This window comes from Parasteatoda tepidariorum, chromosome 5 (assembly GCF_982258835.1).
Source record: "Parasteatoda tepidariorum strain Cologne lab strain chromosome 5, Ptep-v5.0, whole genome shotgun sequence".
Taxonomy (NCBI): Eukaryota; Metazoa; Arthropoda; class Arachnida; order Araneae; family Theridiidae; genus Parasteatoda; species Parasteatoda tepidariorum.
In genome coordinates, this window is record NC_141759.1 from 63,772,807 (window position 1) to 63,797,936 (window position 25,130).

General features: G+C 33.1%; 1 protein-coding gene across 3 annotated transcripts in view; it reads right to left on the bottom strand.

The window, feature by feature from the left end:
* LOC107438918 (spectrin beta chain) overlaps window positions 1–25,130 on the bottom strand; it is a 98,641-nt gene that overhangs the window by 13,695 nt on the left and 59,816 nt on the right. For 2 of the 3 annotated variants that reach the window (XM_087164089.1, XM_087164090.1), the window contains 10 exons: window positions 23,577–23,687; window positions 21,325–21,569; window positions 18,620–18,758; window positions 16,669–16,753; window positions 14,293–14,384; window positions 10,036–10,140; window positions 8,927–9,019; window positions 7,503–7,597; window positions 4,530–4,603; window positions 1,092–1,185 (listed from right to left, as the gene is read on the bottom strand). In XM_087164089.1, the coding sequence (XP_087020215.1) occupies window positions 1,092–1,185; window positions 4,530–4,603; window positions 7,503–7,597; window positions 8,927–9,019; window positions 10,036–10,140; window positions 14,293–14,384; window positions 16,669–16,753; window positions 18,620–18,758; window positions 21,325–21,569; window positions 23,577–23,687 (1,133 nt within the window). The remainder of the gene's footprint in view (window positions 1–1,091; window positions 1,186–4,529; window positions 4,604–7,502; window positions 7,598–8,926; window positions 9,020–10,035; window positions 10,141–14,292; window positions 14,385–16,668; window positions 16,754–18,619; window positions 18,759–21,324; window positions 21,570–23,576; window positions 23,688–25,130) is intronic. The other variant, XM_087164091.1, reaches the window with a different exon arrangement.

The window sequence follows — 25,130 nt, forward strand, 5'->3', positions numbered from 1 at the left end:
CACTGGGGGTTTCGCTTTCGGCTGACCACCTAACCGGAACATCTGCTCCTGCACCCCAGAGTCCAAGGTCAAGAAAATTGAGATGGGTACAGTAGGCCTTGGCCCTCTATGGGCTGTCGCACCACTGAGAATAAATAGAATAACCTAGTAAATACAAATGACGTTTCAATTTTTTGTTGTTGGGGGGGGCATTAATAACTACCAATTTTCATTAGGTTTTTAAAAACTTGATACATTTATACCTGATACGTGAGTTAGAAATCGCTCATTTAATTTATCACATTTTGATGTGCTTTATTTGGTCCGATTTTATCGTGAATCTGAATGATCTTTTTCTTCTTTTTTTAAAGGCAGTTATTGCAACGCTTTTCCACGTGTTTTTTCCTGTATTTTTATTACGATATCATTACGACGCGTGAGTTGTGATATTAATCGCCCATTTAATAATCACTTTTTGACGTGCTTTGTTCATTATGCCAAATGATACTGAATATAGTAAATTTTCATATCAATCGGATGAACTACTAAATTCATCCCATCAAATAATCATTATCATTCGATCTTAATTTAATAACGTAAAGTTACTGGGAAAAATAACAAATAATAAAACATTTGAAGAAAAATAGGAGTTATTTTACTTTTATTAACTATGTCGGTATTTGTTTTTAACTTTTTAGTATGATTTCAAAGAGCAAATAAATAATGATTAATTGATTATTTACTTTTTTTCACCTTCATTACGATAAACGGATATACAGCTAGCATTCCATAATATACAGTTTGTTAAAATGTGGTTTTTATTTGGAAAGTAATGTATACCGAATATGCATTTGTGTCAGTACAAATACTGTAATGAGATCATCATTATTAAATTTGTCATGTCAGTCTAGGGTGGGCCAAAGCCTTTTGATAAAGGTTTCGGCAGGACTACCTATTCTTTGACATGAACAGTCAGTCTTTTACCCCAATCATTCTAAAATCAAGATACCACAGATTGAGCCATTGTTGTTTTAACTTTCTACTTTTTCAACTAGTGACAGGCTTTTGCACAAAAATCAGTTGTTAAAAATAACAAAAACTTCAAACCTTACCTGTTGTTAGCTCTTTTGTTCGTTGATTCTAAATTGTGCTTTCTAATTAAAACTCCTTCAAAATCTTTATGTGGTTTAGTGGGCCTCATCAAAACTAAAAATAAACATAAACCAAAGATGAAAATCTCATTAGTTTGAGCAGCAGGGATAATTTATAACTGCGATTGTGTATTGATTCAAAAGACTTAAATATTTGAAGCAATACAAAAACATAAAGATTGTAACCTAAATAAATTGATTATTAGCTTTAATTTCCGACAAGCAAGACATCACATCCACAAGCATATCTTAATAATAAAAATTCATATTCGATTTTGAAATCATATATATTCCAATGTTTGAGGTGTATGCGAAAAATATTTTGCAGAGGTAGTGAACTAACGCAAAAAGTATTAACATAAGTAGAATAGAATTATATATATATTTTTTTAATCAGAAATTAAGAACATGAACATTTGTCAGCATGACCGTGTACATATGGCTGTTTAAATTATTTGAATGTCGTGACGGACAAAATTAATTTAATTCATAGTTATTAAGATACTAATACTTCCACTTTTGCTAATACTAGGAAAACAATTTTCGGAAACTACGGAAAATTCGAAGTAGTTGGAAGTTATGTAATCACATTATTGTCATTTTTTTAAACCAAACTAGTTGCAAAATGTTTTTTTCTTCTTTTTTTTTTTTTTTAAATGGAGCAAAAAGTGTTCCTGATCACCACAATATCTTGAGAACTCCATTACACAAATAGAAATTTGATACATAATAGGTGAAAAATATTTTAAAATTTGAGTGGTATAGCCTTGTCAAAGCGTGAACCAGATTGTGAACTGGTCAGAGAGCTGACCTCATATCAGAAAAGTCCTGGGTTCAAATCCCAGACAAGGCGTGGATGTTCTTTCGTTTTCTGTACTCTTGTCTTATCTCCAGGTAATAAGTTTCATTTTTTAGTAATTATAAACAATACATTAAAAACTTACCTGTATGCTCTCCTCTTTTTAGAGGGTGATTTTCAAGGGTGATTTAAAATGAAAATTGAATTTCATATAGAAAGGCAAGTGAGACATGCTTCGGATGTATTTTTAACGCTAAATTGAATTAAATCAATCCCGAGACAATCAGGCTACTAGTTTAGACGTTACAAGGGTTTCATGTACAAAAAAAAAAATCACAATTTTGTTCATGTACCTATTTACGTATCTATCATAAACAAATTAGACATTGTTTTCTATGTATTTTTTTATGTTTAAGGTATCCGACTGATGAAAAATTCGAATTTCTCCAAAAATTATAATTTTTTAAAATTATTATTATCCATATTGGAACTTCACTTCATTAGCTTCCTAATACCTTTTAAATTTTTAATCTCTGATTTATAGAAATGAAGTAAGGGTAGTTTTTCCGTATGCAGAAAGACAACATTGAAACTTTGAAAGACAAGTAAACTGCAAAAAACGAAACTATAATGTTTTTTGTCGCATTCTGAGTATTTTAAACTTTTTGAATGAATTATATTTTTAAGGGACAAATAAAATTAAGTTTCAGGAATTAATTTTAAAATTTTTAGTTTTTTTTAAATTTTTTTTTCACGTTTTCAGAATTTATTTAGAATTTTTCTTTAAAAATTCAATATTTAGTTACAGATTGTTATATTTAGTATATTTATGTTAAATATATTGTTATATTTAGTTCCATTTCATTGTCTTTTAGAAATTTATTTAAGATTTTAGTTCAAAACAAAAGTAATCTCATTATTGATCTAAAACAAAAAGATTTTTTTTTTTTAAATTTATTCATTACACTTTGTTGTACAGCTGTTAGCTGGACATAAAAAAATTTGCAGTTTTTGAGCTCAAATTTGCCTTTATTTCGAATAATATTTTATAAATATTTAAACTTTACTTTAAATTTGCAATTTTAGGTCCCCTGCTTACTAAAAATAAAATTTTAATTAAGTCATTTAAAAAAAAAAATTGCGTCGAAGCCAATCGGATACCTTAATTGAATTAAACTATTAACAAGTCAAAGTTGCAAGCATCTTCGTGTATAAAAAGTAATAAATACATTTGATGAGTTTCTTATGTATATACACTTTTTACTTTGATATTTGGAGTCTATCTAAACATATAAGGCACTCGTACCGATGTAATTTTTCATGCTAAAATTGAAGGAGATAAATTGCAAGCATAGTAGTTTTAAAGATGTGAACAAGGCCGGGATAGCCTGGCCAGTAGGGCGCTGGGCCCATGCCCGAGAATTCATGGGTTCGAACCCGGTCGGCCGAAGATTCCCCGTGTTCACGTTAAAATTCTGTCGAGTCGCAAAGTCCTCCATGTTCCCATAAAAATCAATACCTCTGGGGGTACTGGATTGGAGATTGATCGTTCTCTGATTCAGGTCAAAATTACGATCTGTGGATGAATGAATGGGTCCGCCTTATAAATAGGTGTGGCGTATGGTGAAGCAGAAGTCGAATTCTTGGCCATAGATGGCGCCACTGAAAAACAGGAATCGCACACTCTGCCTTAAATTTGCTCGCTTTTACCAAGCAGGCGTGCCCGTGTGGCAAGTGGCATTAGAACCAACCAACCAACCAACCAAAGTTATGAAGGGTTCCTTAATTATAAGTGTAATTGCAAAAAAGTACTTTTTGTGCGAAAGAAAGAAAATATGCACATGGAAGAAATTAAGGTAGTGTTCATGTATCATTTAAAATGACCATAGGTCGGGTGAGCCTGGTTTATTGTACGTTGGCTTGTGTTCGTGAAATCGAAAAATCCCCGTGTATTAAAAGGTGACTGGTGCACGTTAAATCTGTCAAGGTCACAAAGTACTCTAAGTTCTCATAACAAATCAATACCTCTGGGATTACTGAATCGGAGATTGATCGTTCTCTGGTTCAGGTCAAAATTACTATCTTTTGATGAATTAATGAAGTATGAACGGGTCTTCCCTGTAAAATGGGCTGTGACGTGTGTGTGCCTGAAATCAGATTCTTGGCCATAGATGTCACCGAAAAACAAGAAACGCACCCTCTGCATTGAAAATTCGCTGTGATTTCTCACAATTCAAATTTATAAGAAAAAAATGTCTAATTTTATCGGACAAAATATATTTAACCCTTCTTACTCAAGGGTGCCTTTCCGGCACCATAAATTATCTACCATTCTGAGAGTTAAAATTTTTACACCCTGGTCATAGGTCAACATCACTCAGAATGAATCATGAGAAATTATTAAACACTCTAAAACTATTTATGTTTCGGAATTGGTGGGTGTTGTATTTCTAAATCAAAATACGTGCCCGGCAGCGAAACTATTCCCACTTATCTAGAAATATCAGAAACGGTATTAGAAATAATTCGGGTAATCATTATAATACTCTATAAAATAAGTTTATTGAATGGTCTTAAATAATAAAATGGTGGATACGTACCTTCAGCTTTTTGGGATTTTTCACGCTCTGACAAAGATGACACTTCAGTAATAGATGTATCGACATCCGTGGAGCTGTGAAAATATTAACAGTTAGGAATTTATTAATTAGCAATAAATTTGATAATTAATTAGTTTAATAGAACATATTTGCAATGTGACAAATTGTCATAATGTGTTAACCAGGTAATCCTTTGTAATGATTAAAAAAAATACATAATTCCTTAAGATTACCAGACATAGCACAACATTCTCGCAGTTAATAAATAAAACTTAGAAGAAATCAACGTACAGAGGTTACTAAATATTATCATATCGTGTAAAAATTTAATATTCAGAATGGTGGGTAGCTTACAGGTAGCAATGGTGATTGTGAGATATCTCTTTATTGTGAACAGTTAAAAATATCTGAAAAGTAAAAAAAAAATTAAGCTGCAGTTATAATAGGTTTAATTTTTTTTTAAAAAGCGGGCACTTGGGTCTATTTTTCATTGACCTCATGCCATTGACCAAATGCCAGAATTGCTACTCTCTTACCATTACCCAGTGAGCACACGTGGCTAAGCCACGACGGTGGATTAGCGTCGTCCACGTCATACAACCACAAATCCGTTTATAGGACGGATTGCATTCACGCAATCATACAGAAGATGCTGTTGCAGTTCATTTACGTCGCACTAGAGCTGCACAATAGGCCATTGGCGACGGTCTGGGAAACATCCCTGAGGATGATCCGAAGACATGCCATCACAATTTTGATCCTCTGTAGAGGAGATGGCACCACCTTTTCGGTAGCCCGACGACCTACACGTGAAGTCGAGCACTTTACGGTAGAACAGTTTAACGAGGACCAATACCGCACACCCTTGGTCCCTATGCAGACTAATCAAGTGGTCACCTACCAGCAAACTGACCGCAGCCAGTGATGCTTGTCTTGCTGGAATCTGCTGGGAACCGTGTCTTAACAATCAGTCCACTGAGGGACTCATACATAAGAAAGGACATAGAACACAAAGAGAAAAATTTACATCTGTGCTAACAGTGGGATCCGAACCCAAACCACTGGCCCAGTAGTCCAGTATAGTAACCACTAGACCAGTGATTGGCAGGACTTAATTTATAAATCTAAAAATGTCTTTATTGGAAGACAAGTCACCTCACAGAGGGGAGGGCGGGTGTGAATTGAAATTTATCATAGATAATTTTCGATCAACAATTACTTTGCTTTCCCCTTAATCCTAATATTTCTAAACAATAAAAATTTTACTTAGCTAACACTTGTCGAAATTTTCCCAAAAAGCATAGAAAGTTGGCAGGCTTGCGTTAGTCCCGATCGAAGCTCTTTTCTTCTTTATTTACAACTGGCGCTGAACTGCCGACTCGATTTTGAGTTAACGATTATCAGAGGAATAAAATATCCATAAATACCAGGACTTTTTCAAAATTGAAGAGCTTAGTGGATGTTCAGTTTACGACTACCAATGTTCAACTCCGTAGCCTTGTAATTTTGAACTCAACCTAGAAGACAAGGGAACTCCTGGACCAAGCAGTGGGAGAAACTAATCTTCGTGGAAGATTTTGATGGAACTAACTCACATATGCGTTAAATGGAGAGAAAAACTATGAAAATCCAAGGCGGTCAGCCTGACTGATCATGCCCATGATCCTCTACCACTGTCTACGCTGTCAACCAACTCCGCGCCCTCCACATCATGTCCTCTTCGTGGTCAGCCCATGATCCTCTACCACTGTCTACGCGGTCAGCCCACTCCGCGTTCTCCAAAGCATGTCCTCTACGCGGTCAGCCCATGATCCTCTACCACTGTCTACGCGGTCAGCCCATTCCGCGTAATCCACAGCATACCCTCTACACTGTCAGCCAATGATCCTCTACCACTGAGGATATTTTAACTCAGCATCGGTGCGCCAGGAGCAGAGTCCACCAGCCACCACTGAGATTCAAATATGGGTTATTTCATTTAGAGGCGAACACTACATTTCTTGAGTCACCGAGGCTCAAATCTAACGCATCAATGTTAAGGGGATTTTAAATATTAATGTACAATAAGGAGGAAAACTAATAACGGTAAAAAGGGGAGATACCGTTATTTTGCAGAGGATGGCAAAAATATATTGGAATTTCGTTTATGAAATATTTTCTACGATGAAATCAGCGATAAGATTTATTTGTAAAATTTTAAAGGAGATTATATTTTTCCTATTCCACCTATGTTAAAATAGCTAATGTTGAGATAATTTTTGTCTCTCCAATATAGAGGTTTTACGGAAATTTTCAAATCGACACAGCTGCGATCTTTTCCCGTCCCCCCGAAAAAGATTTCAGTTTTATATTTAAAGCAGTAGTAAAATGTATGCCTTTATCTTTATATTTTGTTGTTGTTGTTACTTTACGTCGCACTAGAGCTGCACAATGGGCTATTGGCGACGGTCTGGGAAACATCCCGGAGGATGATCCGAAGACATGCCATCACAATTTTGATCCTCTGCGGAAGGGATGGCACCCCCGCTTCGGTAGCCCGACGACCTGCGCGCGAAGTCGAGCACTTTACGGTAGCACAGTTTACCAATACCGCACACCCTCGGTCCCTACGCAGATTGATCCAAGTGGTCACCCACCCGCACACTGACTGCAACCAGTGATGCTTGACTTCGGTGATCTGCTGGGAACCGTGTCTTAACGATCACTCCACTGCGGGACCTTTATATTTTGACTTAATAAGTCAGGTTAAAAATATTAGCCTTTCGAAACCGAACCAGTTTCAACACATATCTAAAAGGTCTGTGTGAGACATTTGCATGTGCTGACGAAATTAAAAATTATTCTGCTAACTGTTATCATTTGAATTATTATTTCGTAATTACTAGGAAAGACGTCAATGAAGAAATGCAAATGTTGGCAGCTTTGCACCGATGCAGAATAAAAATTCTGTCGTTAACAGGTTAATATACATACCTTGGCCTCTCAATTTCTTTAGAGGTCTCTGCAGCCTGACGTTCTTGTTCCTGCTTTCGCTCTGCTTCAGTTTTTAAAGCTTGGTCTCTTTCATACTACATCAAGAAAAAGAACTGTGTCAATAATTCATTTTATTCTGATTTTCTTCTACTCATTGCTAATTTAATTCTAAAACGAACACTGAAAATAATTAATTAAATTGTTAGTGGTGCGCATTTGCTAATACATGGTTCAAAATCTACATGCATGCATATTTGAAATGAGTTATTCATTTTGTTTTGAAAAAATTACCATTCTGACGCCTTCTATTAATTGAATGAAGCAATCAAACTTTTGACGGCTTTGATCATGCATTAATAAAACATGAATAGGGCATAGATAATGGGACAAAAACATATATACTATAGTTTCAGAAACAAGAACCTTACTTTGTGTCGATACGCAGAACGACAGAACAAAATACGATACAAACAAGTTACAACAGGGAAAAAAGTAGTTTAACCAATAGGGGAAGAGAAGATCAAGGTGGGTAAATCACTTCCTCAGTGTTGAAGGGAGATAAGAAAATTATGATTATTTTGTTTGGGGTTAATTATCTCTTTTCTTTTATTTCATAATATTGTTCAGACTTGTTTATCTTTCCCTATTGCTTAAACCATTCAACTTAGTTTCAACTTGCTTATCTCGTGTTTTTTTCTCTCATCATGTGTTTCATCACTGAGGGAGGTTCTTCTTCATAAAAACGAAACTATAGTTTTTCCATAGAAAGTAACTTCCCTCTCCACAAAGTATAAGATATTCTGCTGCTATGGAAACAAGAAATGGCACATTTTAAAGAGGGAAGCTTTTTCTCTCACCAGATTTCTTTCCTCTCACCACAACCCGAACCAAAACCGGTTAATAACCAAACATTTCTACTGAAATAGTTAAATTTGGTAACAAAAGTTACCGCCACTGCACCAGACAAATGGCGAGAGAAGTTTTTTCCATAGACAGACTGTGTATCTTTTTTTGTACCCTTTCTTAACATTGCATGGCTTTATTTATATGCAACAAATAGATATAGATAGAGAATGTTTTTTATAGGAAAAAAACTATACTCTATCCTCATTTGGACATGCATAACTAGATTTTAGTAAAAATTAAAAAAATTTATAGCCGGAATTAATGCAAATTTCATGGTGTTAATACTGTGATATTTCATTTATTCTGTAATGCCACGAAACAACTTTATATTATATTTTATCGTTTGTAGTTCTTATTATCCTCCAATTTCAGCATGCGTATATCAAATAACTGTTAGTTTTGACAAATATCAGATAGAAATATGTTAAAAAATAAGATTTTAGAGAAGTGGTTAGTATAATTGGCTTAAAAAAAGTAATTAGTGCTTCAGGCACATGCATAATTAAAAGTATGAATACCGGCTCATAATAACCAGAATGACGCATGTGGTCATCTAGCTCATAAAATGCTTGCTGATCTCCACTTTTATGACCTTGATCTTTCAACTCAAGCTTCAAATAAAAATATAATTATTAAGAACCATAAGTTTATTAGCATATAAGGAACAAAGTAAAACTGATTGATTTAGAAGTTTTTTGTTTCAGATTTAAATTGCGCATAAAATTATAAAATTATATGTTTTAATTATTTTTATGAAGCAGCAATATTTTGCGTATTGTACTTGTGTACTTGTTAAATATCTATCTAAAAACAACACAAAGGAACAGTTTGATACAAGATTGACAACTTTTGAGAAAGTGTGGCATGTTATTATATTGACTCAAGTTTTTTTATGAAATAGATAAAAGATAAAGTTTTTTCTAACTGATGCGAATGTGTGTATTTTGTTTATTCATTTAAAAAGCATTTTTATTGACGTTTAAAGATATTTCGTAAATCACGAATTCATTGGACACAGAAGTAAGCTCTGCAGAATATTATATACTGTTGTGCATTATAGGGCAAAATTAAGAAATTTTGCTACTAGCCACGGGCCTGTTTTAGCATTACTAACTACTAACAGTGACCCTTTTTTAAAGGAACTGAAAATTTGAAACGAATAAATTGACTGTTGATATCAATAATATAAGGAATGTCTTTTGAAGCATTTTTCAAAATATGGTTAGCATTACAAGAGAAAATTTAAGAAACAAGAATGAAATAATTTTCGAAATGTTATAAAATCTTCATATTTATTTTTAAAAAAACTAATAATGAAATGCACAAGATGAGAATTTTGAACGAAAAAAAGTTTAACCGCCATCTTATTATGTTCAGTCGCTGTCCTGTGACTGTTGGCGACTGCTAATTTTCCCCTGTACTGTATATATATATATATATATATATATATATATATATATATATATATATATATATATATATATATATATATATATATATATATATATATATATATATATATATATATATATATATATATCGTTTTGAATATTAGAACTTAAGAATCAAACTTAAGAAAGAATAAAGTTTATTTTACTATAGTAATTTTCATGAAATAATAACATACCGTTGTAAGTATTTTTAGTGCAGCAAACCTTTCTTCCTGAGCTGCGGCTGACTTTTCGAATGCTTCATGTTTCTTTATTAGTTGGTCAACTTCGTCCAAAGTATGCTGTTAAAATAAATAAGAATATTAGAAGCACAAATAAGCTTAATATCAACACAGTTTCATAACGTTTTTTTTTACTTATTAATCACTAGCCGCAAAGGCGGCCAGCTGTCCGCCACGCTAAAGGTTTCCACAAATAAAGTTTTTTAAAACATAGCAGGAAATCTGAAGATTAGTGGACAATTAAAGTGTTTCTGTCCTGCAATTTTGTCTTCATATCCAGTTCTGCTGCAGATGTGTTATAGCTCTTGAGGATGTTTGAAGATGTAACTTTGCTATGGTAACCTAACCTATAATATAACTATCAGGTGGAGACTTGTTTTTTTTTCTTAAAAAAAGGCCTCAGAAATTGTAAAAGCATACAAAAGTTGCTTTAAATACATGAAAAGAACACGAAAACGAATAAATTTTTTATGGTATCTATTTCTCTATAATTTTTTTATGGTATCAATTTCTATTTCTATATCGCTACAAAAATTAACGTCGGGTAGACTATATTTGAGGGTGCCCCTTGATTCTCGCCAAGTTGTGATCGCCAAGCTGGGTGATGTTGAAACCCAATCGTGATTCTCAACGGTTTAGATTTTAGCGTTATTAATGTTCAACGGTATACGTAATTTCAGAGGTCCATTAGTTCTTCGTTAGATACCGGCTGGTAAGGTTACTTTTACTTCTGGTCAATAAGATCGAAGGTATGTGGGCAGTCATAAAAAGGGACTTTATAAAAAAATGTCATCACCAGTTCGGTACCACAAACGCCATTTTCGATTCATATTTCGCCGAATTTATGTGACGATGGAGGTACACAGATTCTATTCACGATAAATTTAGACAGTATCTAACTGTTATTAGATAATTCTGTGCGCCTAAATCTGAGAATATTCAAGCTTAATGAAGAAGTGAGTTGTTGTTTTTTTCCTTTTCTTTCTGCACCTACTCCATTAATTTTTGCTTCGATTCAAAATCCTTTCTATTGGATTTATTAATTTTGCTTATATTGGGTTCATTGCAAGCTTTATCCGATGTTTTGTTGAAATTTTCCAATGTTTTTTGAAATATCATTATGTTTTGGCCGTTATTTCTGTTACCACGGTGTTCCGCGCATACAGGAATAGCGCCAAACATAAGTCACCAATTTCGCCAAGGGGCATCCTCAAGTATAATTTTCCCTTATCGTCTTCGCTTAAGAAAAAAAAAGAGCGTGGAAAGAAGAAGAAAAACTTATTATAACAATTATGAGCAGCGATAAATATATCAAAGCGTAGCGTTCTATTTACGTATCTAATATGTTGCCACATTTTTAGTACAAAAGTTAAAGTTTTATCCACTTTGATAAATGTAAACTAATGCGAACCTTACAATTAAATTATTAATTCCTTCGTATATTATTGGTTTAAGTTGTCGAAAATTAATGTTTCATTTGTAAGGTTCGCATTAGCATACATTTATAAGAGATATGCATTTTTTAATAGTTTTTTGAATTCGCGATCGCAACGCTCGAGTACGCCGTCTAGCGGGAGCCTGTAAATATCGGACATTAATTTATCACGTTTTCATTTAGTTCCATCAAAGTCATTGACTGAATCATACGCCATTTTTTAGCAGCAAATAAGAAACAAAATTTCCCTAAGGAAAAGGCCGAAGGACTTGAAAAAATCTCCAGAATATTAGTAAATCTTTCAGGAACAGAACACGCCAAACATTTGAAGAAAAATTCCTCAATAATTTTTAATTTCTATTATCAACAAACTTGCAACTGATGACTTCCGATTTCGGATACTGTTACAGATGTGTGTATTAAGGTAAAATGCATTTCTTCTGTCTTCAATTCATTACGAATTAAAGTGAAGTCAACATTGCTTTCGTCATTCCAGTGAATAAATATGAATTCAGAACATACAGAATTGTAATAGTTATAGCATATTCTTCTTCGTTATAGAATAGTATATATTTCTGTATCCATATAATTCGGAAAACAACAATAAAAAATTATCCAAGTTACTTGAAATAGTGCCATTTGTGCTGATTCTTAATTAATTTAAATCGTTTTCTTGGTAAGTTTTTTTTAATTTTGAAAGAATAAGTTCAACTAGAATTCAGCTATTCTGTTTTTAGCTACATATTCAAATTCATATCAATTATAAAATTTTGCTGCTTAGTATGTTATCTAAAAGTAATGAAGGTATAAACTATGTATCTATTATTTGAGAATAAAGTTTTCAAACAAGGAACTTATCATTTTGGAATTCTCCGGGAATCATAAATCAGGTAAGTGCAATGATTTTTACAATAAAAAATTTGCATGTAAATATTTTTTTTCCATTTGATGATGGTTCTCTACAGAATGGTTTTTTACGTCTGATTAAGAACTATAAGAATAATAAAAAAAGAAACAATATGAAAGTTTTTATTTCAATGTTAATAATTCTTAAAATCGTTTTTTTTATCCTAAGAATTCTTTATTTTCCGTTTTTTAGTTTATAATTTTTTGATAAAAATTGTTCTCAAAATACTTTTGAAAAATTAAATAGTATAACATTATGTGTTTATGTATACTTCTTGTATATTCCAATGTTTGAAATAATATGATTCAGAAAAGTATGGAATAAAAATTCGGTACTTACGACGTATTAACGCCACCGCCGCTACAGATTTGGCGGTTTTTAAGTGCCGCCAATCTACACTTAAAATTTTTGCGACAGTTCATAAAATAAAACACTTTATTTAAAATCAAAATAGTTAATTGGATTTCGGTGGAAAATGAGCCGATATAGAGTTTAGCATAGATTCAAAACAATCATATCGCCATATGAACTCTGATGAATAAGATTCCAAATGAAATAACATTTCCAAAACGTACGTTTGCCAAGATAAAGTTTTATGTTGTGGGAATTGGTACATTTTCGTTTTTTCGGTAAAATATTTCCCTCCTGAAAAAATAAAATTGCATCTTGTTTTGTTTTTGGCAAATCCCAAAGACGAATATTCGTAGCACTAAAAATGGCGACAAAAAAGAATTGTTTTTTTTTTTTTTGTTTTTGTTTCGTCAGCATTCTTTATTTTACGTTTCTTAGTTTCTAAATAATGATTTTTATTGAAACTTGAAATTTTTTGATAAAAATTGTTGTCAAAAAACGTTGTTTACAAAATTAAATTTCATAAAATTATGAGGCTTATGTATACTTTTTGTTCATTTTAATTTTTGAACTAATATGATTCTTAAAACTATAGAATGTAAAGTTTAAATGGGCCTTTCATGTTATATCATTAAATTTAGTAATACTATTTCTCGGGCATTAGGTTTTAACTCTTATAAGAATATACATATTTTTTTCTGTTAATGTACAAATATTTTTCCGATGTGTTTTGGATATTCCTTCTCTAATAAAAAGAGATACCATTTTGTTTTCGGTTGTACAAGAAAGAAGATCAAGCATTTTTCTTTTTTAAATTTAATAAGCCACATTAAAGAAGGAACGTTGCAATGCTACACGCTACATTAACGACGTCTCCAGAGTAACTGAATGACGGTTCATATGGAAATCGCAGGTAAGCGTCTCATACAACAACGCCCCCTATAGTTCGTTGCGATCGCGAATATGGCTCTTTGAAGACGAAAAAGCATAGATTTTCTTACAAAATGACTGATAACTAAAAAACTAATCCAAATTTTTGAAAAAGAAAAAAAATACTTCTTCATTATGTCAAAACACAATTGGGTATAATATAAAAAAAACACAACTACTTCCACTTAGTAGGAATAACATTTACCATGACGCAATGCTAAATTCTATGCCACTATCCACATAAATGCCACTATCCACATAAATCAATTATTAATCAAAAATCGAATATCAATTACTTTTCTTTATAATGCAATAAAATCTGGCGAGCAGCTATTTAAACGATCAAACACTTCGTTTGTTTATTTGTGGCTTGAAGTTAGGCTCGCAGAAAATGCCGTTCATGGGTTAAATTTAGTAGGAACAACACAACCTGTGACGTAGGCTATATTATACCCAATTATGTGTCGAGTTTCGAGCCCGGGCGAGGCTTCTGGGGCGATATATTGTGATTACAGACACACACACACACACACAGCCGCTTTTATTATTATGTATAGATGTATAGATTATGATTTCTGTTTTAACTTACCCCTAATTCTTGACTTAAAAGGTAAGGTTCTTGAGCTATGAGCCAGGCTTCCGCTACTGCAGCGTCTCTGGCAAATTGATATACTTCAAGAACTGTGCAAAAGATTAAAAATATAGATATATCCTTCAACTACTACGGAATAACAGTAGATGAAAATATTTTTTCCTAAATATTAATATTTCTTAAATATAGCACAGGCTATGCATTAATAAATTAGAATTAAAAATTTTTGCCAACTATTGCGCAAAATAATTTGAGCAGATAAGGAAAAGTAACAAACATGTTACTTTTCCATACATATACTGAGATGGAAGCCTTGAAGTCAATTCCTAAGGCCACCTATCAAAAACTGGTGGAAAGCAGTCCCAGACGTTTTCAGACTGTCATCGATACAAAAGGGGACCACTATCCTATTAATATGTGCCTCAAGTTCATACCATTGGGTGTCCGGATAATTTTGGCCAGTGTGACAAAATGTAGTGTTTTGGCCAATCAATCTATTGTAGTGTTTTTGCCAATCAAAGTGAGAAAGAAAGATTGAAAGATGTTGCCAAATGTTAATCTTAACAATTATACTAAAAATTTTAAAAATAAAAAAAACTTAATAAAGAGCCATAAAAACCATTTGAATACTGTTATAAATTTCGTCAAGGAGTAAAATTATTCCGCGTTTATTTCTTCTTTCCTTGAACCAAAATCTTCATTTCTTAGGTTAAATTTTTTTATCAAACATTGATGAGTATTTTTCAAATCAAGATAATCGTCTATTTCGTAATCTATAGAAAAGAATTGACGTTTTTAAAATTTTTTTAAATTATTTTATTTTTTACTTTTTCGTCATAAGATTCATTAAATCTTTGAAGAAAAAAAACGCACCTGTATTTATTTTTCTTATAGAAACACGTTTTTAAAGCACCACTATAAACAAAATAAACAAGTCGTTTCAGATAACTTTAGACATGCTGATTCGGAGACGTAGCACCGAACGAGATGATATTTACGTTGATGACTGAACTAGTAAAAAATAAACAATTAAGAACGTGCGATAAAATCTTTCACAGAATCATTCACTCTTTTAATTGTAACAATGATTAATATTAAACTAATGTGAAAATTTTTTTTTTTCAAACATTTCTACCGGACGGAATAACTAAAATTTATAAACGATTTTTTCGGGTCGGAGGTTAGAACTGCTCCTCGTAGTTGATGTTCAATTTTCAGAATCATGTCTCCAACGATTCTGGAGCTATGAGATTCGAAATAGTGTTCCGTGGCAAGGACAGGCAAAATATTGTGAAAACACAAAAGAAAAGTGGAAAAAGAACCACGAAAAAGCACTTTAATTTGCAATAACTGTGTTAAGTATCTAAGCAAATATGGAAATATAGCCATTTCAGCATACCGAATTTCAACACTGTAGTTACATTTCTGCTTCCAGTAAAATCGGCTCGCGTGTTTTTTCCCTACAAGTGTAACTGTCAACAGTTTAACAGTTGTAACAGAAATAATTCTCGAAGGAGTACTAAATGCGAATGGGGTGCAGCTTCTTAACTCTTTAGTTTTGAAATTTACTATTAGTTTTAACCATTTTCTTAACTATTTAGTTTTTTTGGAGTAGTTTTGAATGTTTGTTTGCCTCACAAGTATGATGATATCCGTTAGTTAAGATGTTTTGCCGGTTTTATTACATAACGAGCTTTGTTTTAGGAAGAAAAAAAACCTCTTTGCACGTTTCAGAACCGGTTTTTATTTAAAAAACTGGCTTTTATGAGGAAAATATTAGTGTTTGTCCAGTGAAAGAACTCCCCTCACCACTACGTCTAAGACCGTTTGCTTCTATGGGAAGAAGAAATAGCGCATTTCAAGGAAAGGAGCTTCTCTTTTCCCCCAATTCCCTTTCTAAAGCCGACCTGAAATAAAACGTATTATAAATATTGATCAAACACCCATACTTGAAATAGTTAAACCTCGTAACCATAGTCACCACCGCTGCTCCAGACGGATGGCTAGGGGAGTTCTTTCCATGAACAGACTATAATTTTTTGCTTTAAGTTCCGTTACCAGCTAACTTAGCTATGTCGCTAAATGAAAATTTGACTAGTTGTCCATTATCGAATGTTTAAATTTATTCAAATGTACTCCCAGTACATTTTTCAACTCACTGCCGTAATTTCAAGTTTGGAAGTTTATAGTTTTTGCGTAGCAAAACTAAATGTAACGGTAAGTTGAATACCCAAAATAGCGTCGGCGGCTGCCCTTACGATTTTTTTAATAAATGGATAAAGAGAAAAATCAGAATTTTATTTCCAAACTGTAATTAAAGTAGATATTGATGTCTAAAAACTAACATTCTTCAGATCAAACAATACAACTTACTTAATTGTAAATGCTCCCATCTTTCGTCCCATCTGTCCATCATTAATGTCCTTTGGTTTGTTAAAGATAATAGTTTTTCTTTTATCTAAAATTAAATATATTGGATAAATATATTGATTAAATACTCAGATATCAGTTGAAACTCAACTTTGTAATTGTTGGTGGAAATAGATTAGTAATGCATAGCTGCCAGCTTAAGCTTAGACACTCTTAAAAAGATTTATAACTAAGCTGATTCATTTCGATCCGGAAAAAAGAAAGAGCTTGGTAGTAAGACCATTTCCTTTCTGGCTTGTTTCTGAAAGGAATCGAATATTCAAAATTGAAGAGCTTAGTAGAAGAACCAGGCGTAAGTGACAAATTCAGAGAGTCTATAATCATGGTAAGACGAAAGAAAACTGTCATACGAATTGTTCTATTATAGATTTATCAGAAGACAAGGCTAATAATTCCGTTCCTTATTTTAGGTAACACATCTTAATTTGAGGTAAAAAATTATGCGAGCATACTCAAAACTTTTTTTGATTCATAAATACCCCTCAAAATGTCCCTTACTTAACTCTTTCACTATGCTTTTCAATTATTGTCCAAATCAAAAAAGCGTCATATAAGTTTTAACTGTTAATAAATTTTGGTAATCAGGACTGTTTTATAAAACAAGCTCTATATGAAACAGTATTTAAGTAATTTTTTTCCCATTTTTTCGGGGTACTAACATCTCAGCTTAAATTATTCTCACGATTTGGTAATCACTCTACTTAGCTTATCATCAAGTTACAGACAAGCTTCTACCACTAAATAATTTCTGAAAGCAAACTAATTATATATAAAAATAATTATATAAAATAGTAAAGTTGTTTGCAAAGCAAAATTTACACTCTTATCCAGCAAGATTTTGTAACCGTCGTTGAACAGCCTACCGAATTTTGAGTTTACGACTACCAATGTTCAACTCCGTAGCCTTGTAAGTTTATTCAGTCCAGAAGACAAGGGAGCTCTTCAATCAAGTATATGGAGAAATTTGCCTTTGTGGAGGACTTTTTGATGGAACTAACCCGCATTTGCGTTAAATGGTGAGGAAAACCACGAAAACCTCCAAAGGTTAACTTGACGACAAGGGAACTATAACCCATAATCCGTCTACCAATCAGGATGCTTTACGTCAGCATTATGGTCAGATCAAGTAGAGTGCGGAATTCAAATCAACCAGCCATAGCTAGGATTCGAACCCGATTCACCTCACTGGTAGGTGAGTGCTCTGTCCCTGTCCCCTGAGTCACCACGGCTCCCAGAAAGATTTTTAAGTATATTTATCAGTCTTTAAAATTGTTAAAAAACGCATGTGAAATATGTTAGCTCTTATTAGATTTATTTAAGTGTTGTCCAAAATTTTTTTTTGCAATTTGTTCAATTAATCTTCAGATTCTTTAACTGCTACGGAATTACCGTAATTTTAGGAAATAATTTTTCTAGTGGTAGCAAAAGCAGTTTATTATTGTTCATATTGCAGTGTATTTTAAAGAATTAGAGTTTAAAGAATATTTTCCATTTCATATAAATAATTTAAGCTATACATAATGAATATAAGTTAATTATAGAAGATCAGATAACAAAAATACAAACAAACAAGTACATGAACAATTCTATTTGATTTTCAAAATGTCAGCTTTGTTATACTACCATTGCAAAAATTATTTCGCAAAAACCTAAAATGTTAGAAAGTTTGTATCTCTTTACAACCATTAGTTATATTTTTAGGAACTCTTATAAGCAAGTGAAAAATTGCTGTACTCTTTAACTACTTAATGCATTGACGAATATAATAATGAAACGGTTATTCCGTAGCCGTTATAAGACAGAGATACAAAGGACACTGATTTTATTACCAACAAATGTGGAATGAAAATTAATTTAATTCCTAAAAATTAATAGTGTATGATATTATAATTACCTCATTTGATGCATAATGGTTACGGGCGAGCAATTCTTTCCCCAGATTTATGCATACGGATATATTATCTTCACGGGTATCGATCTCAGCTTTCAAACTCTGGTGGTTGTTCATTAATAGCTCTACCCCAGAAACATCTCTGTTTAAAGAACAATTAAATTTCATTAGGTTACACAAGAAACATAATTCATAAAACACAGTCATGTTCTATAAAGGAGAATCATATTAGTAGTTCTCCTTTAAAAATGAAGGAGCAACATAAATCAGGTAGGTTATTTATGTCGCACTAGAGCTGCACAATGGGCTATTGGCGACAATCTAGGAAACATCCCTGAGGATGATCCGAAGACATGCACTTTTGTGTGCAGGGAAGGAACGTTTACCTGAAATTATTGCTTCTTACCCGTATGGAGACAGCTGATACATCATTTGTACAACAGATATAAACTATTTTAAGGATGGCCAGAGTACAATATCTGTGCCATATGATTTCTCCCCTCGATATTTTTGAAAGCATTTTAACTTTTTGTCAAAGTTGTGTGTAGTAAATGAGCATTTATGTGAGATGGTGTTTTTTTCTTAGTCTCTTGGGGACCGGTAGAAGCAATCTTCTTTAAGGAAGGTAAGAGCACATCTGTTTAATATCTGTGTCATATGATTTCTTCGTCTGTGTCAGGCAGTATAATATTTGTTTCTCATGCATAATCTTATCCTAATAACTTAACTCTATTTACTTTTTGTCAGTCATGTATGTAGTGTATGAACGTTTATGTGAAATGGTATTTTTTCTTAGAATTTTAAGAACAGGTGGAACAACATTTGTATCACAGATATAAGTTCTTTGAGGAAGACAAGAGTACAATGTCTTTGTTATATGACTTCTTTCCTCAGAATATTTGAAAAACTATTAAATTTTTATCAGCTTTGTACATAGTGAATGAAAGTTAATGTGAAATGGTGTTTCTTTCTTAACCTTTTGGCGACAGGGACTGCAACTCTTACACTACAGATATAAACTTCTTTGAGGAAGGAAAGAGCACACTATATGTATCATGTGATTTTTTTACTCCAATAATTTTAAAGCATTTTAACTTTTTGTCCGTCCTTTATGCAGTGAAGGATGTTTACGTTTAATAGCGTTTCTTTGGTAATATTTTGGGGACAGGTGGCACAAAAGTTTTACCACAAATGAACATTTAGGAAGGAAAGGGTGGAAGAGCTGTATCATATAATTCGTTCCCTCACTAGCTAATTACACTTTCCATACCTCAAATCAGAGATGCCTACTTGCTCCTGACTGCTAATGAATATTTTCTAGTGGTAGTGTTTTAATATATGATTCTACTACTACTACTAAACTCAGTGGCACGACAGCCCATAGATTCTTATTTATTAGATATGATTCTATATTATATATGATTATATATGATTTAATATATGATTCTTAGTTTAGAGCTTTTACTTCCACTTCGATTTATAGAGCTTTTACTCTCCAGTATTTTGAAATAATTCAAAGGCGTATAATATGATACGCCACCTTGTTGCAGTTAAGACGTATAGAGCCTTTTAAAAATTTGGCAAAATTAACCGATAATCTACAGTTCATTAAAATGTTTTGTGGAATCCGGAGTACTTGGCATCTCTGTATCAAAGTATACTAATTAAAAAACACCCACTTTTGTTAGATAGATAAGACAATAATTTTGAAAAGGTGGTATGATAAGGCTAGTAGAATTTTGTTTTTAAATATACTACTTCATTGATCAGAGATTTAGCAGCTTAGAGTTCTCTTACAGATATATTTTCTTTGAAAAATAATATGTAAAGATATTTAAATATCGGAGTTTGTCTCAAATTCTGTCATCATTTCTTAAACTTTTCAAAGCTCACGGGAGCCTTGAAATAAATTGACACCCAGATAATGTATATTTGACTTTGTGAATTGGCATACTCAACAAAACAAATGTAATCAATTTTTATGTTTAAGAATAAAATGAATGTAGCCAAAAAGTTTAATCGAAATAAATAAAAAAGCTATAAATTGAGCTTAGGTGTCTTAAAATAAAAGGAAAAACAATGAAAACAAATGTACAATTATTCAATTTAAGGAAAATAACAATAGCTTCCCTAGCAGCAAAATAACTTGGGCTCTTATAGGACAATATTTACGAACCTTGGCTCAATAAGGGTTCAAAGGGCCGATATTTTTCCGATATGGGACCTATATAGATTTGTCCAATTCATCCGATATTTCACTGCCACTTTACAACCAATATCAGCCCCATATAGAATTGTCATATTTACCCGATATTTTATAATCATTATTCAGCTAGTATGAGCCCTATATTGGCCCTATATAGGCCGATATTGACACTGCATAGGACTAATATGAAAAAATCTAGACATCCCAATATTGGTCCCTCGGGGAATGCTTATGTAGGACCTATATTGAGCCAATTTTGAGCCGAACTGGGGCGAAAGTGAAATTGTTGGTGGGGTTGTTTATTCAAGCTAAACTTTATAAAAGAAGAAATTAGCCTTCAACTTTTTTTTTTCTATATTTTAAAAAGACCTGTCATGGTAAAATAAAGTTTGACGTATTACGATAACGCGCGATTTACCGTCCAAAGAGTATACTTCCATTTTACTCGGCTCCTAAAGGTTAAAATTGTATTCCATTACAAAAAGAAATATATGTCCCTTACCTTGGTTTTTCGGATGTGTTCATCATTCGGACAGTCTCTTCCATCCATTGCATGAGGTCTCGGACCATATTCAAGAAACGGAAGAGGTCACCAGTGTCAGCCAGTTTTTCTCTTCTGGTTTCACACATATGCAACAGTTTTTGCCAGGCATTCACAACTTCTGAAACTTTGTTACTGATTTCATTTGCTCGTTCCCCAGCATAAATGGAATTAAATTTAATAGCATCGTCTTGAATTTGTTGCACCTAGAGAAAGACATTCCCCAGAAAGGAAAATATGTATAGAATTTATGATTTGCATGTCAAAGAAAACTTCCTGTTTTTAAAATATTGCTGCACGTTGTGTCATTATGCAAATGTTAACTATATAACTGGTTGAGCTTATGCTAGCTAAGCTTTACTAAGATGATAAGTTAAATAGGCAACCCCCAAAATACTAGTGAGTTATCTTTGTTTTTTTTGTTTTGAGCATAGATGAAGATAAATTTATGCAGTATCTTTCGTTGTATGAACCTACATTGCAAGAAACCTCACGGCAAGCGCTGCATTTTTATTTTCATTTGGTTGGCATAGAAAAGTTGACTAATTAATAATTTTTTGAACTGGTAGAAATATTAATATGCCAAGTTGTTTTTCTAACGGTTGAATAAAGGCATGCAAAAAAATTTTACGAAAAATCTCATTTTTTAGTTTTTACTGCAACCTTTGTTTTTGCCTTTTTTTCATTCTAGCTTTGTCCGAGACCTCAAAAGCAACATTTTGTTTGAGATGAAAACTTAATGAACAGGCCAACCTTCACTTTTTTAAGTATTAAATAAAGTATATAATAGCTTGCGTAAGTAAACCTTGTTTCAGTGATGGTTATTAAATATAAAATAAATCTTCAAAAGGTAAATGTGCTCTTGATTTGAGAACGCTTCGAATTTCGCATTCAGGATTTGCGGAAAATGATTCATCCCCGATTTCGGAAGGTTTACCTAGCCTTGTTTTGTAAAGGCATATTTAATCTTGATATGAAAGGGTTGTCTAAGCAAGCTTAATTAACCTCATTGGGTGTAAATTTGCATAATTATATTCAACATTGTTTTAAGCTGACATGGTTTATTTACCAAACCTTTATAAACCTTGTTGAGCTTAGTGATAAAGGTTGTTGCTGGCATTAAAATCAAACTTACACTGCTGTCTAGAATAGTTTTATGTAAAGTTAAATATTCAATTAGTAATCCACGAGTTACATTTTGTTATTACTGTGAATTTAATTACTGAACAAATTACTGAGTTTTTCATGTATGGCAAAAAAAGACAATTTGTTTGTTAATAAATTGGAAAGTAACAATTAAAATCACATAAGAAAATCAAGAATTAAAAAATTTTCTGTTAGGTAATTTCTGCCAGAGAATTCAGTTCTCAGAATATTAAATTAGAAACGTAAAGCAGTGAATTTATGTAAGTTCTTTTCAGAAATTTTACTACCAGTGTTTTAGATTATTAAATATAAAATATTATTTGATTGTTAAATATTTTTCATACACATTATTATATACATAATTTATATACACCGAAGAGCCATTACATAATGACCACCCTCCATCTATAACAATAAGCTCACCCAGGTTTTCATGGTTTCTCGCCCAGGAACAATGTTGCACATTAGGATCCATAATCCTCATAGAACAATCCCTGACCTCTGTAAGCTACTTGAACATAGTTGCAGACCAGGTTCACCCATTCATGGCAACAGTTTTTCCTGTGGGGGATGGTGTTTACCAACCGGATAATTCACCATGTCATAAGGGTCGAATCGTCGAGGAACATTATAGTGACTCATGTCTTGGCACCTAAATTCACCTGACCTAGATCCAATAGAGCATTTGAGGTCCTACTTGGAAAACCAAATTCGTGCTGCCACGCTTTTCCCTCGCAGTGTGAGGGAATTGCAGGACCAGTTGGTGAGCGCTTGGTACCAGATACCTCAGATTACCTATCAGCACCTTGTGGAATTAATGCCACTACTGGTGCTAGCAGTTTTGAGGGCTAAAGGTGGTCCTACATGTTATTAGCAGGGTGGTCATAATGTAATGGCTCTTCGGTGTATATTATAATTTCAGCAATGATTGCAACAAAATATTTTGGATTGCATTATTATTTTATGATCGCAGCAAAGTTTTTAATGACGCGAATTAAAAATTTTTTACAACACAAATTTATGGGAATATTACATAATAAAGCAAATAAATATGAAAAACAACTTACGGCTGATCCCAATGTCTGCAGGTCGTGCTCGAAGCCAATGTGCTTGCGTTGCAAACTAGACACACTAACTGCGTCTCTTCCAAGTTCATAAGGCATAGCATTTTGTTTTTCCTAAATAAATGAAAATCAATGTTATTACCGAAAAATCTTCATGTACACCTGCAAAGGGCATCCTCGAAACATTGCCTTTGAAGCATGTGTTTGAATCCTGGTTGAAAATAAATTAATGGTAATCTATATAAATGGAATCCCAAATGCATCGATGGCGGATCGGGTTAAGGCACCACGCTGGTGGATGATGCACGTCCTGTCGCTGTTTGAGGTGTGAAAGTTTGGAGAGAAGTGTACCAGATAGGGCCCTACTGAGTTGAAATTGCATAGCATTCCTACCATGGCTATTAAAATATAGAGCCCTGAAAAACAGGGCAAGATGCTTGTGATTGAGAGAAGTGGGGGTAGCAAATAAATAAGTAAATAAAAATAAAAATTCAAGTGAAGTAAAATTATTTATAAAAAAGAATTTAGCGAAAATTGAACTTAAAACTTCAAAATTATTAGTTCCTTTTTTTAAGAATTTTATCTAAAAGAAATTATTTAGAACGTATTTTATTATTAAAATTACGAGGCGCATCCAGAAAGTAAGTTTCCCGAATTTTTTAAAAAGAAAGAGCTCGCACTTTCAGGAACATATTTATTAGCAACTAGTACAGCAATGTTTCAGCTATTTTTCAACATAGCCATCACCAGAATTGAGACACTTGTCGTATCGTGGGATCAACTTTTGTATCCCTCTGTCGTAGAACTCTGCCGGCAATGAATGGAATCAGCGTGTGGCAGACGTCTACCGTTACTGTGAAACACTGCGGAAATTGTGACGTGTCATTCAAAACAAGAGTCGTGGAATGCTTACTGCAAGTGTTGCGCTCCTGCATGACAATGCTTGTCCACATACGGCACGACACACAGCAGCTGTTTTGACGGAATTTGGCGGGGAGTTGTTTGATCATCCACCCTACAGCCCTGATATTGATCCCAGCGATTTTCACGTTTTCCTGCACCTCAAGAAATTCCTGTCCTCCGCTGAGCGTTTTGGCAACGACAAAGAGCTGAAGACGTCTGTCACACGTTGGTTCCATTCACAGGCGGCAGATTTCTACAACGGAGGGATACAAAAGTTGATCCCACGATACGACAAGTGTCTCAATTCTGGGGATGGCTATGATGAAAAATAGCTGAAACATTGCTGTACTTGTTGCCAATAAATATGTTTCTCAAAGTTTTGAAAGTTGAAGTCCTTTTCTTTAATAAATTAGGGAAAATTACTTTCTGGATGCGCCTCGTATTGCTCATTTAAATTCAACAAATATTTTGGTGACCCTTTATAGTGATTGACGTTGATAACTATTCGTCAGTTTTAAAATCGTGTTTTATTTTTCTTATTGTAATCGTGGCTTTCAATTTCTATTATGTTAGTCCTTAAGATTTCCATTTTTAAAGGATTCCACACTACCTAATAATTTAGAAGTAGTGATTACAGAACACCCCACGTTTTGG